This window comes from Zymoseptoria tritici, chromosome 2, assembly GCF_000219625.1.
Source record: "Zymoseptoria tritici IPO323 chromosome 2, whole genome shotgun sequence".
NCBI classification, from domain to species: Eukaryota; Fungi; Ascomycota; class Dothideomycetes; order Mycosphaerellales; family Mycosphaerellaceae; genus Zymoseptoria; species Zymoseptoria tritici.
In genome coordinates, this window is record NC_018217.1 from 1,387,714 (window position 1) to 1,401,706 (window position 13,993).

The window sequence follows — 13,993 nt, forward strand, 5'->3', positions numbered from 1 at the left end:
GCCATGACTCCTTCTTGATGGTCGATTGTTTCTGTCGCGACTTCGCCAATTTGTTGTTCGACTGCTGCAAGCCCAGGTCAATGCGCAAAGAAAGGAAATGGAAATGGCTAGGGTCATTTGTGGTGGAAAGAGTGGTGAGGCGCGAGAGAGAGGTCCTTCCCTAAGGTAGCGCATGAACCCAAGCTTTCGAACTCAATGGGGAAAACGAATTTGGGAGAGCGGGACGACAAGGAAACGAACCAAATGAACTCAATTCGTCCCAGACTCACAACAGGTAAACTGATCCACCGATTCGTTCTTCAAACCGATGGTGGCATATAATCTCCCAAGGCTCATGCTGCGCCCACTTCTTCCGTGAATCTTTTACGCCAAACTCCTCGCTTGCTTCGAACAGTACTGCAAAACTCAAGCAGTGTAGCAATAATCAAGTCATGTTCCGTCGGCGCTCATTCTCCACGTAGTGCGTCTTCTTCATGAAAGCGATCGGGATGATGTCGTATTTCTTCTTGCCGGTGCGCGATAGGGGCTTGCGGCACACTGGACAGGTGCCGGTGCCGCGATCACTGTTCTTCTCACCTGCTAGGAGTGCTTGGATCAGACACTCATGGCAGTAGAAGTGGCCTGTCAAACGTCAGCACACGCATATCTATGTCATTCGCCCATAGCTTATACTCACCGCATGCAGTTGCCGTGGCATTAGTGTAGTTCTCCATGCAGATGATGCACTGTCTCTTGCCAATCTTCTGAGGTCCGGCAGCCACCTCAGCCTGCTGCGCCCTTATCGTAGCTTGCTGTTGCGCTTGTCGCAGCTCTTCTTCCACCGACGGATTCTCATCAAGCAGATCTACCTCTTCCACCGGACCCTGCATTCGCCGACTGCGCTTCAAGACTCTGTCTAGCCCATCTCCTTCTCCTGTGTTGTCTGCTGAGCGCTTCCGACCCCTAGAGCCGAGCGTGATTGTTGGTGGCTGTCTGGATACTCGCGCAGGTGCAGATGGTCGTGTGGCTTCCGGCGGAGAGTTACTCGTGAGGTCGACCACGCTCTGACGGCGGCTTGTCGCAGTGCGCCGTGCAGCGGTCGGCATGGCTGCTGATGTGGGATTTGCGGTGTGCGTGGTGTTGTCGGGGTCGAAGTCTTCCAAAGTGACAAATTCATCCGAGTCGGAGTCGTGGTTGAAGGTTTGGTCACGGAAGATGTCACCGAAGTTCAAGGGCGGGGCATGAGTCGGAGGACTGTGAGTGAGATCGGGCCCGCGATCGTGACTTTGCCCGTGATTGCCGGTGTTTGTCGTGACTTCGGGCGGATCGTCATTCAGGATATTGTGTATGGCAGCTGAGCCTGAGGCACGTGTAGGAGGTGGAGGTGGTTGAGCGGAGTCGGGTGGTGGTGGTGGATCTTGTTGACCACGAGGAGCGAGCAGCCGGTCGAGCCAGGCGCCCTCGTCTTCACTTCCGTCGAACTCGTCGCCGGTATCGTCGCTGTCCAGAAAGAACACATCTCGACCTCTGGGCCGCCGTGCCATGGCCGCCCTACAAGCTACATTAGCTGGTGCAGCGGACATGCACTTCCGCCAGTCACATACACTTCATCGTGATGGCGTCTTGTCCTTCTCGGATCTTCAGTATTCTCCTCATTCTCCTCCTCCTCCTCCTCCTCCGTCGTTTCGTCGTCAAAGATCGGAACAGCGTAATCGAGGACCTCCCCCCAATCGGACATCTCTTTCTGTGCTCACAAGCTCGAAGCCGGTCCAAGGAGGAGCACTTTCGCAGGCGGATGCGGGGGATTCTAACAACAGTATAATCGATGAGTGCACAAGTGTTATCTTCTCAGACTGCTGGCACCGCCTTCGCCAACGACATACGAGAGATGTGCAGAGCGACCAGCGCAGCAGGACTTGCGGCGAGACCTGGCTCCCATCACAGGTGAGGTAATCGGCGCCACTGCTGCACGCCAATATACACTTTGGTAGGGCTGAACCCGCCGCCGCAAGCTCTGCGCGTCTCGCCTCCGCGGTACCAAATTATGACGCCGACTAGTAGAGAGCGCGCGGAGGAGTCAGATTGAATCGCCCGCCATCGATGTGATCCTCTCCGCCATGTCGCCAATACACACTCGTATCGCAATCATCATTCATCGGGACATCTCGTGACCACGGAGCTATGCGATCACGATGTCGACACCACCTCGTCAACGCTCTCGAGCGAACACAGCAGACTTCTCTTCTCCGCCTGCGCCCACATTCCCTGAAGTGGCAGCGATGCTACGCGACCGCGAACGATCATCGATCAGACAATGCGTCGTCGTCGTCGCTCGCCATAGCCTCCGATGCGCGACACAATGAGATTGGCGTGCAGCAAGTCAGCGCATACGTGCATCCGCAACTCTTCCCACCCCGGACCAATAGCTCTACGAAGCCCGATGCCGAATTGATCGCATTGTCAAAAGACCATCTGCAACGCCATGACTTGCTCGGAAAGACCAGCGATAGTACGCCTCCGATCGGGTTCGATCTACCGGACTTACAGGGAACCTCTCTGGACGAGCACTTTTACCGATTGGGTATGGACAGTGCAGAGCCTTATTTGAGTCTATCGAAGAAGTACGCACGCGCATCGCCTCCTTCGAAGCCACGAAAATGGGTGCGAAGAAGTGGTTGGACAAAGTACTATGAGGATGGACGTTCAGAGGCTGTGCCATTCCCAGAAGAGAAGGTCTTGACATTCGATACAGAGGTAATGTGGCACGAGACGAGCTTTCCAGCTATGGCATGTGCAGTCTCTGCGACACACTGGTATGGATGGCTATCGCCGTGGCTGCTAGGAGAAAGTGAGAACGATCGGCACTTGATCCCACTCGGCAATGCTCAAAACCCACGGATCGTCGTCGGTCACAATATTGGTTATGATCGAGCGAGGATAGCAGAGGAATACAGCATGGATCAGTCGAAGAATTTCTTCATGGATACTATGAGTCTGCACATCGCCACCAATGGAATGTGCAGTAGGCAGCGACCTACATGGATGAAGCATCGCAAGCAGCGGGATATGGAGGACAAGATCGCCGCTGCAGATGAGAGTGCGGACTTGGCTGATTTGCTTGGAAATCATGCTGAGTATAATGAGGAGGAGGAGTTGTGGGTTGGACGATCGTCTGTCAACAGTCTGCGGGATGTGGCCAAATTTCACTGTGGTATTACTATAGACAAGGCGAGAAGAGAGTGGTTTGGCGAGCTGGATCGAGACGGCGTCATGGAACGACTGGATGAGTTGCTGGACTACTGTGCTGCCGATGTGGACATCACTCACAAAGTCTACAAGAAAGTCTTTCCACTATTCATGGAAACGTGCCCGCATCCAGTTTCTTTCGCTGCGCTGCGGCATCTCTCCTCGGAGATACTGCCAATTGACAAGGGTTGGGAGGTGTACATCCGCAATGCAGAGGCCACCTACCAGAAGCTGTCGACCGGCGTGCAGGAACGTTTGATCGATCTGGCGGAAAAGGCGCTGGAGCACAAGGCCGACCCGGAAATATACGAGAACGATCCATGGCTTTGTCAGCTGGACTGGACCGGGCAAGAAGTCCGAATGGTGAAGGGGAAGAAAAAGGGCGATCCTCCAAGGCCAGCAGCGAGGCAGAAGAAGCCTGGCATGCCAAAGTGGTACAAGGAACTGTTTGCCAATAATGATGCCGACATTGCCTTGACTGTTCGAACGCGGATCGCGCCGATCCTGCTGCGAATGGCGTGGGACAACAATCCTCTAGTCTGGTCGGACAAGTTCGGCTGGACCTTCAAGGTCGACCATTCGAAGGCTCAAAAGTACCGCGATCAGTCGATGACTCAGTGCGATATGCTTCAAGAAGAAAACTTTGCGCTTCGAGATGATCTGGATAACACGTACTTCAAGCTTCCTCACAAGGACGGTCCTGAGGTGAGGTGCACATCGCCGCTTGCCAAAGGATATTTGCAGTTCTTCGAAAATGGTCTGTTGTACTCGGAGTATGCATACGCCAGAGAGGCATTGGAGATGAACGCATCATGTGCGTACTGGGTCGCCGCGAGGGATCGGATTCGATCGCAGATGGTGGTCTATGCCAACGAAGAATCTGATGGAGTACCCAACGACGAGCAGAAGCTGGGCTACATTCTGCCGCAGGTCATCCCAATGGGCACGATAACACGACGTGCTGTCGAGAACACATGGCTCACGGCGGCCAACGCGAAGAAGAATCGAGTAGGATCTGAGCTGAAGAGTATGATTACTGCACCTCCCGGCTACAGCTTTGTCGGCGCAGATGTGGACAGTCAAGAGCTTTGGATTGCCTCCCTCGTTGGAGACGCCAGCTTCAAGCTGCACGGCGGAAATGCCATTGGATTCATGACGCTCGAAGGCACGAAAGCAGCGGGCACCGACTTGCACTCTCGAACCGCCAAGATTCTCGGAATCTCGCGCAACGATGCCAAGGTGTTCAACTACGGGAGAATCTACGGCGCCGGTCTCAAGTTCGCCCAATCCCTCCTCCGCCAATTCAACCCGACCTTGAAAGAAGCCGATGCCAAATCCATCGCCACAACCCTTTACCAGGAAACCAAAGGTACCAAGTCCCGTGGCAAGATCCTTCGCGATCGACAATTCCTCCGCGGCGGCACCGAAAGCCTGGTCTTCAATAAGCTTGAAGACTTCGCTGAACAAGAACGTCCTCGCACGCCTGTGCTCGGCGCCGCCATCACCGAAGCTTTGATGCGTAGGTACATCAGCAAAGGCGGTTTCATGACCTCCCGAATCAACTGGGCCATTCAGTCCTCTGGCGTCGACTACCTTCACCTCCTGATCGTGAGCATGGAATACCTCACCCGCCGCTACAACATCCACGCCCGTCTGGCTCTGACCGTCCACGATGAAATTCGCTACCTCTCCAAAGACGAAGACAAATACCGCTGTGCGATGGCTCTACAAGTCGCCAACGTCTGGACACGAGCCATGTTCAGCCAACAAATGGGCATCGATGACCTACCACAATCCTGCGCGTATTTCTCCGCGGTGGACATCGACCACGTGCTCCGAAAGGAAGTCGACATGGATTGCGTGACGCCGTCTCATCCTACCGCCATCCCACCCGGCGAGTCGATCGACATCATCCAACTACTTGCCAAAGGGGACGCCGCGTCCCTCGATCCGGCGGTCAAACCGTCGGACCCACCTCAACCAGAACGCTTCGAATACATCCATCGTGTACCCGTGATGGAAGGTCTGCAGACTCCCAACGCAATGCCGTATCTCCGCGCTCAGATCGCGTCCACGCCTTCTGAACTGGCTCAAATCCTCAAAGACCTCAAGCCTTTATCGTCTGTCACACGAACAGCAGCGGCGTTCGATACGGCGCCCAAGGCCGCTCGTGGGCGTAAGCCAAAGGCGAAGACGACTTCTTCTTCGATGGGGTCTTATGTGCGATCGCCGCGTGCGAGGCTGCCTGATTCTTCTGCCACGAGTTCCTCTTCTTCCGCTCGGTCGAATTGGGATGATTTCAATCTGGCGTTCGAAGCACCTTCAATGTGGGACAAGGAGAGTCAGTGTGATAGCCAAGCGTGGTCGAACTCGACTTCTTGGGGTGGGAATGGGTTCAAGAGAGCTGCGGGTGTAGGGAGAGCGTAAGGAGCGTTGTAGATGACGGACGGAATGGAAGGACATTTGAGAGAAGTATGGCGGCCATGTGCAATGTGCATGATGTTGATATCGATGTCTTTTTGTTCAAGACGACGTACAACTTGAGCGTTCACCTCATCAGCTGCCATTCCATCTTCCACAACCACGGGTCCGAATCCAGAAATTTGAAGAGCAACGCGCGTCGATTTGATGCTCCCGTCCTTTCGCTCCCGTCGTTTCGCTCCCTCCCCTCCGCTCCCAACAACGGCAAAGCGCCATACCTCCACTGGCCCTCAGCCCAAGCTGCAATACGTAGGCGTGAACGGGTGCGGCTCCGATCCATGTGCTGACTTGCAGAGCTGCCTGTAAGTTTGGACGGCCTTCGATTGTGCCGGGAGGCAGCAACCGAAGTCGTCGCCTTGGACGTTTGTCTGTGTGGCGAGCAGAGATGAGCGGAGAGCTTAGGATGGAGCACGGGCGGGTGATGGGTTTACTCACCTGAGTGCCGCCTGCTTTCTTGCACATGCTCACGGCTTCGTAGCCGGGGGGGCCGACGCAGTTCTGTGTAACGCCGATCCTGGCGCTGACGGCCGTCGACATGGTCGTGGCGAGGAGGAGATATTTGGTGAGCTGCATCTTTTTGATGTCGCGGTGGAGTGATGCCGAGTGGATGTGGTGGTGCGGCGTGGACGGAAATGAGAGGGATATCACAGAGAGCTCAGGGAACATGTCTAGGGATGGGCTGCGATCAACCTGGTAGAACTAGACCATTCCGACGTCGACCGGTCATCTTACATGGCAAGCATGAGCCCGCAAATCAATGCGGATCCGGGACCACGTTCACACGTTTGTGTCGTTCAGTCTGCCTACAGCCTTTGGACATTCGATCTTCGCTTCGTTCGAGCAGAGCAATTGTGCACGACTTTCATTCTTTCCATAGCGTATAGGGCATCGTGTCTGTTCGACGGTCATCTTGGGTCCCGGGAGTTCTGCTTCGTCCAGGAACAAGGATTATCATCGAGATGAGCAGTGTTTAATTAAACCTACAATGATGTCGGCCATGGCACATACCGGCCAATTACAACACCCTTGCACCGATAAGCGACAACATAACCACTAATCGATTCGACAACGAGCCCTTGCAACAGCGACCAAAGGAGGTTAGTAACGAGCGGCTGTGGCAATGGACTGTATGGCAGTTCCTTGGATACAAAGCAAAGACAACGTTGACAGTGCTCCCACTCGCTTTTTCATCTACTCAATCGGCAAGCTTCTGGCATCTACATCGGGACGAGCACATCTACAACTGGTTGGCAGTGTTGAAGTCCTTGAGAGCCACGGCGACACGCTTGCTCATGGTCTTCTCACCTTCACGGACCCACACTCTTGGGTCGTAGTATCTGAAAAAAATGTTAGTTTCAATAATGGCCAGAGCGGACAGAGATTCTTGTCAACATACTTCTTGTTTGGCTTATCCTCGCCATCTGGGTTGCCAACCTGCGAGTTGACATACTCCTTCTTGTTGATCATGTAGTCGCGAATACCCTCGGTGTAAGCGTATTGCAAATCGGTGTCGAGGTTGACCTTGACGACACCGTAGCTAATGGCGTCGAGGTAGTCCTGCTTGCTGGAGCCGGAGCCACCGTGGAAGACGAGGAACACGGGCTTCTCCTCCTTGGTCTTCTCCTGCTCTTGCACGTACTTCTGGTGCTTCTGGAGGAGCTCTGGGCGGAGCTTAACGTTGCCGGGCTTGTAGACTCCGTGCACGTTGCCGAAGCCAGCGGCGATGGAGAAGTATGGGGAGATTGGGGCGAGGGTCTTGTAGATGTTGTGGATGTCCTCGGGCTGGGTGTAGAGGGAGTTGTTGTCCACATCCTCGTTGTTGACACCGTCCTCCTCACCTCCAGTGATACCAATCTCCATCTCGAGGAACTGCTTCATTGGTGCGGCGCGCTTGAGGTACTGAGCGGTTGTGTTGAGGTTCTCCTCGACGGTCTCCTCGGACAGATCGATCATGTGGGAGGAGAAGAGAGGAGTGCCGTGCTCCTTGAAGAAAGCCTCGTCGGCATCGAGCATGCCGTCCAACCATGGGAGGAGCTTCTTGGCGCAGTGGTCGGTGTGGAGGACGACGGGAATGCCGTAAGATGGAGCGACGGCGCGGATGTAGTGAGCGGCGGCGACGGCTCCAGCGATGGATGCCTCTTGGTTCTTGTTCTCAACACCCTTGCCGGCGAAGTAGGCGGCACCGCCTTGGCTCATCTGGAGGATCACTGGTGCCTTGGCATCGCGAGCGGCCTCGAGGGATGCAACGACGGTGGAGGAGGAGGTGACGTTGATGGCGGGAATGGCATAGTTGTTGTCCTGGGCGTGCTTGAAGAGCGCCTTGACGTCGTCTGGAGGCAGAGTGTGTTAGCCGGGGCATTGGTAGGAGGGGATGTTTATTGGTAGCTCACCTCCGTAGATGACGCCGGACTTGGTCTTGAGGATGCTGGTGGCCATGATCGCTGGATTGAGTGTGTGGTATTGGTGGAAGTGAGGCTGAAGTAACGAAGACCTTGATGGGTGTTGCGGTAAGGTATGGTGATGTCGAGGGGAGAAAAAGCAAGTCGCCCTTTGTAGCAGCAAACAAGACAAAATGGGCTAAGCTCACCATTGAAATGATGTAAATTTTGGAGGGGTTGAACTGGACCTCTGCCCCTCCACCGGCGAGGACCGACTTGACCGACTTGACCGACCTCTTCCGACTTGGCCCTCTCTTGTGCTCCGAATGCGCCCGATCTCCTTACTGAATCCCGTCGTCGCCGGGGAATTGTCTGTCAATTCTCGTTGCTATACCACCGTCGGCCAGAACAATGCATTGAATGCTCTACAAGGACGCTGTTCGATGACTGAAGCAGCGTCACATCATGGTAGTGGCTCAACGACCATTTGACAAGGATACGAATGACCGCAGTTGCTCCGCCAGAAGGGCCGTCTGCGAAAAAATGTGTGGAAAGGAAGAGTCGCAACCTGATGCCTGAGGCCAAAGATTAGTCATCGCTGCTGGACATCTCCCATCGTCAAGAAATCAATCTTTAGCTTCAAAGATCACGCTGAATCCCATTGCGAACTTGCACTACTCCCACATACATACGTTATCATGCTTTGCGCAAGTAGGTACATCTGCTCACGATCGCACCGATGCCTACTAACAAATCTCGATAGTCTCCGGCGAAGCACCGCAGAACCCTGTGGCATCGCGCAAGTCTGGTACGTCGACTCCGTCCCTCGATCGACAGTTCTGAAAGCTGACATGTGCACAGGCAATGTCTTTGAGCGTCGCCTGATCGAGGCTTACATCTCCGAGCACGGTTCCGATCCGGTCAATGGCGAAGAGCTATCCAACGATGACCTGATCGATCTCAAGCAAGCGCGTTTGGTCAAGCCTCGCCCTCCCACACTCACATCTATTCCGGCTCTCCTGTCGACGTTCCAGAACGAATGGGATGCTTTGATCCTCGAGACATACCAATTGAAGCAACAGCTCGCCGAGACCAGACAAGAGCTGAGCACGTCCCTTTACTACAACGATTCTGCCCAGCGAGTAATTGCGCGTCTGCAAAAGGAGAGAGATGAGGCCAGAGATGCGCTATCAAGGGTATCCGTCACTGCGAACTCCAATGGCACGTCAAATGGGGATGCGATGCAGGTCGATGGACAGCCCTTGTCCGAGAAGGCCATAGCGAAGATTACAGACACACAAGAGCGTCTTTCGAAGACTCGACGAAAGCGTCCTGTGCCAGAGGACTGGGCCACCGCGGATACCATTCAAACCTATGACATTCGATCCACCGTGGACACACAATTCACCGGCGCAAAAACTTTGGCTCCGGATCAGACTGGTGCTCAATTCCTATGTGGAGACTCTGACGGTACCACGGGCATTTACGATGCGAGCCAGGGCGCCTTCACCACCAGGAGCAACGTGGGTGCGGGAGCGATCTTGGGCGGTGCATGGTGCAACGATAAGCAGGTGATCTCGACCTCCACCGGAACTGTGGTGGTCACTCAGGAGGGCGCGGTGCAGGGCAAATTTCAACAGCACGCTGGAGAAGCAACTGCTGTCGCTACGCATCCAAGCGGCGATATTCTGGTGTCTGTTGGGTATGACAAGAGCTATATCCTTTATGATGTCAGCACGATGCAGGTCCTCACGCAGGTGTACGGAGATATTGGTGAGTACTGCGAAGTCTGAACACTCGCTCCAAAAGCTGACTCTCCTGCAGAACTCACGACCGCAGCATTCCACCCTGATGGGCACTTGTTGGCTGTCGGAGGTGCTGATGGTTCCGTTCGTCTGTACGATGTCAAGGCATCTCAGCTCGCGCATACATTCCCCGCTCCTTCAGCAACGACACCCATCATCGCGCTCACATTCTCCGAGAACGGGACCTGGCTAGCATCCGCCAATCAAGGTCAAAACGTTGTGACAGTTTGGGATCTGCGCAAGCTTAACGCTCTCAAAACCATCGACATCGGCACGGCAGTGACGGGTATTGCATGGGATTACACCGGACAATTCTTGGCGGCTTGCGGACCGGGTGGAGTTGTGGTCGCTCAATACTCAAAGAGCAGCAAGGCATGGACGGAGCCTCTGCGCAAGGCTATCAATGCTGCGGATGTGAAGTGGGGACCGAAGGCGAGCAGTTTGGTGGCCCTTACGGGTGAGGGAGCCGTCAGCATTCTCAGCGTTTAGAAAGTGCCCACGGCGGTGATGGTTCCAGGGTGAAAAAGTCATTTGAAGCGTCGACGAGCAGGTGTAAATTAGGAGACATTCTGGAAAGGATCCAGGCTGGTCACAAGAATTGGGACGTGGATAGGGTTTGGTGCACTTTAGATGATCGTCTTCAATACAGAAGGCAGAAATTCAAAACATGATGCAGCACGTAGCTCTTCGGACAACGACGTCAGCGATCGTTGCGAGCGCATCGGCAACAAAGTCAGGCAAAGTGAGGTTGTGGGTCTGCGCGGTGGTTGATTTGGGTCTTACACTTTAATATCCATCAAGCTCCTGCACCCCCTCGTAGCGCCACTCGCCGCCAACACATCTCTCTCAACTCGCCGCTGAGAACACTCCTTCACCACACTCGACCACAAATCTTCGAACGCTGGACACCACGGGACATCATCCGCGAGCACGTTTTTGTCATGCTGCGTTGCAAACAGACACTTGCCTCATAGAAAACATGGATGATGGTCATGCCAGTGGATCTTCTGGTTCATGTCCGTTCTTTCGACCGAGAAGAACTAGTACCAAGGTGCGTTTCGCTGCCATTCACTTCTCGCCGCTTCCAACCCGCAGCCGCTTCAATTTGCTCGCCATCATCACTCTCGAATACTGACATGTGCTCGTTAGCGAAATTACAGCGAAATGACAGACCGCAGCAGCTCGCCCGACACACTCTTTGTCCGAGACAGCCACCACCACCGAGCGAACCCACACCATAACGGACTCGCATTACCTTCACTACACACTCGCTTTCCTGGAGACGGACTCGATTACAGAAGACCAGTCATGTCAGGTGGAGACGCGGGATCAGCAGGTGCAGGAAGCAGCAGCAATATGGCAATCGATCTGACGGAGGACGATGGCAACGAGCAAGAGAACGTGAGGAATACATCAGCAGAAGCGGCACGTGAAGTGGGAATCACACGTCACGGGCGGACAGGCTTAGGAGGAGCTCTTTACGGCGACACATACCACGATGCTTCGACGCGAACACCTGGACTGTCGATTTCAAGCTATCTCACTAGGCAACGCGAACAACGAGATCGAGAACGAGAACATCCGAGGTTTTCAGTGCTGCGCCATCTCACTCGGCAGCCTTCTGCAGACATGGACGACGTAGAAATCACCAACATGCGGCCTCGTCGACGATCACCACCTGCCATCACTCGCGGATCCTCACCAGGCGCTGCGCCCGCTCAAGTAACTGCCACTGCCTTTCCTCCAGGCCGCGCGGAACCGATTGATCTCACAAGCGACAATGAAGACGACGTCGTCCTCGTCGACACTCGCACACGACAAGGAGACAACCTCGCACGACCCGGTGCCACTGCAGGCGTAGGAACACGAAGCGTAGCAGACCAGCGCAGCACCATCAACGACCTCTTGAATGGCGGCACTCGACTGCTGGATAGGATGCAAAGATATGGGCATGCATTTACAGGCCTTGGAGAACTGCCGCCTCCAGCAGCCCGTCCGAATTATGGACCCAATCCAAACCGAGTTCCACGAGTAGCACATTTCCACCCGCTGGTTGGACAAGCGCAGACAGTTATGATGGATTACGCTATGCCTGGCTTTGATCTCGGATATGCGGGCGCGAATCGACCTCCAACTCCAAAGTACGAGCCACCGGAAAAAGCTGCTCCGGGGTTCACGCGAAGTCCGGGCGAGGATGAAGAAATCGTGTGTCCGAACTGTGGAGATGAGTTGGCGATGGGAGAGGAAGACATCAAGCAGCAAGTGTGGGTGATTAAGAAGTGCGGCCATGTAAGTGCACGGTCAGGAATGTGGGAATTTGACAAGATTGGAACTGACAGAATTTCAGGCATATTGCGGCATCTGCGCGCAGAACCGGACGAAAAGCGCAGCAAAGAGAGGAAAGGGCAAGCAAAAGGCGGTGGATACTTGCTCGACGTCTTCAGAAGTCCTGCCATTACCCTTCAAGAAGTGCGTTGTGGACGACTGCGCGGCACCGGCTGGTGTGTCTTCGATGGTTCAGGTATATCTCAGCTAGTACAGCACGCGGCAGAGCCAACAGGACCGGGACGACAGCAGTTTGGCGAGAGATCATGGAGGAGTGGTGATATTCACTGGACGGCATTACAGCGAGGATTTCGGTAACAAGCAAGCATTCACTACTTCGAGCGGGCATTTGATTTCATGATGCAGGATACTCAGCGTGGTGTTGTACAGCGTTGGCAAATGAACATAATGACTGGACCTCCATGGGCATAATTCGCATTGCAAATTCATCCCTCTTTTGATTCGCTTCAGTTCTATCAAATGATTTCTCTCTATGAATGTCATCGTACCTTCGTACCATTGTCGGCCGACGTCACGAACGCAGGAACCGCGGCTGCTTCCCGCCAAGGGTCCATCACATGTGAAGCTCAATCCCAGCTCACACTACTTCGACGACATCTTCCTCTTCCTCTACACGATCATCCTCTGACACAATGAACCGTCCAGCCGACTCCCAGCAGCTTCCAAAAGGGCAGGCAACGCGAAGTGCGAAGAAGTCCTCGCCCGCAAAGACCGGCTACCTCATCCTCTACAATGCCCTGTCCGCGGTCCTCTGGGCGGTAGTCCTTACCCGCACCTTGCAAACCACCGCGACGAAGGGTTACAAGAGCACGTATCTGGAAGTCGGCGAGTGGACAAAGTGGACGCAGACTTTGGCGGGATTGGAAGTGCTGCATGCTGCTACCGGTAAAGATTACACCTGCAATTCATTCTCAACGCACACATGTCCCACACGTGTGTATGATGATCGCAAGCTAAGTTCTCTCTCTTTTTCTTCTATACAGGTCTCGTCCGTGCCCCTCTCCTCACAACACTCATGCAAGTCGCCTCCCGCTACCTCCTCGTATGGCTCATCGTCGAACCCTTTCCACACACCACAGCTCTCAGCTCGCCAGCCTACTCCTCCATGCTCGTCGCCTGGTCGGTCACCGAAGTCATTCGCTACTCCTACTTCGCCGTCACGCTCACGACCGGCGGTGTTCCGGGATGGATGCTGTGGTTGAGGTATAATACTTTCTTCGTGCTGTACCCGTTGGGGATTGGGAGTGAGTGCTGGTTGGTTTGGCGGGCGTTGAACCCAGCGAGGGCCTATAATCCGTTGTTTGAGTGGGCTCTCAAGGCGATCTTGTTGATTTACGTGCCTGGTGAGTTGTGCGGCAGGCGTTGTGGTCAAGGAGCCAGCTTTTGCTGACTTGATATAGGTTCTTATGTGCTGTTCACGCATATGATGGCGCAGAGGAGGAAGGTAATGCGTGCAGAGAAGACGAAGACGAAGTGAACGGGAGATCGTTCAAGTATGCTATGCCCACCACCCAGAAGATGGCGACGTCTTCTACATGGCTTGCGATGCGCAGTCACAACGTACAGCAACTGGTCGCGGCTGACCTTACGGAAGCTCGCCAGGCCTTTGCTGCATTCGTATTGAACATCCTCGCTAGGAACCCATATCCTGCGATGAAAGCATTCCAGGTTTACTTTTTGCCTCCGGCGTCACATTTGGAAAGCGCAGAGCCGTGTCACCGTGACCATCCGGCCTTGAACTGGGCGCCTTGCTGGTCC

At 54.5% G+C, this 13,993-nt stretch overlaps 3 protein-coding genes across 3 annotated transcripts; 2 read left to right on the forward strand and 1 right to left on the reverse strand.

Annotated features, from left to right (window-relative positions):
- Positions 1-2,148: 2,148 nt before the first annotated feature.
- Positions 2,149-5,652, forward strand: MYCGRDRAFT_68179 (uncharacterized protein; the record flags this gene model as incomplete). The annotated part of the gene is made up of 1 exon (XM_003854842.1): positions 2,149-5,652. One exon carries the CDS (start codon positions 2,161-2,163, stop codon positions 5,650-5,652), a length of 3,492 nt encoding a protein of 1,163 aa, XP_003854890.1.
- Positions 5,653-6,635: 983 nt separating this feature from the next.
- Positions 6,636-8,213, reverse strand: FBA1 (fructose-bisphosphate aldolase; the record flags this gene model as incomplete). Its single annotated transcript, XM_003855575.1, has 3 exons — positions 6,636-7,043; positions 7,103-8,036; positions 8,097-8,213. 3 exons carry the CDS (start codon positions 8,140-8,142, stop codon positions 6,944-6,946), a joined length of 1,080 nt encoding a protein of 359 aa, XP_003855623.1.
- Positions 8,214-8,782: 569 nt separating this feature from the next.
- MYCGRDRAFT_107996 (uncharacterized protein) lies at positions 8,783-13,712 on the forward strand (the record flags this gene model as incomplete). Its single annotated transcript, XM_003854843.1, has 11 exons — positions 8,783-8,795; positions 8,848-8,892; positions 8,946-9,857; positions 9,909-10,346; positions 10,566-10,639; positions 10,710-10,940; positions 11,039-12,178; positions 12,237-12,390; positions 12,881-13,168; positions 13,219-13,578; positions 13,636-13,712. The coding sequence occupies 11 exons, from the start codon at positions 8,783-8,785 to the stop codon at positions 13,710-13,712; spliced, it is 3,732 nt and encodes a 1,243-aa protein (XP_003854891.1).
- Positions 13,713-13,993: the final 281 nt, after the last annotated feature.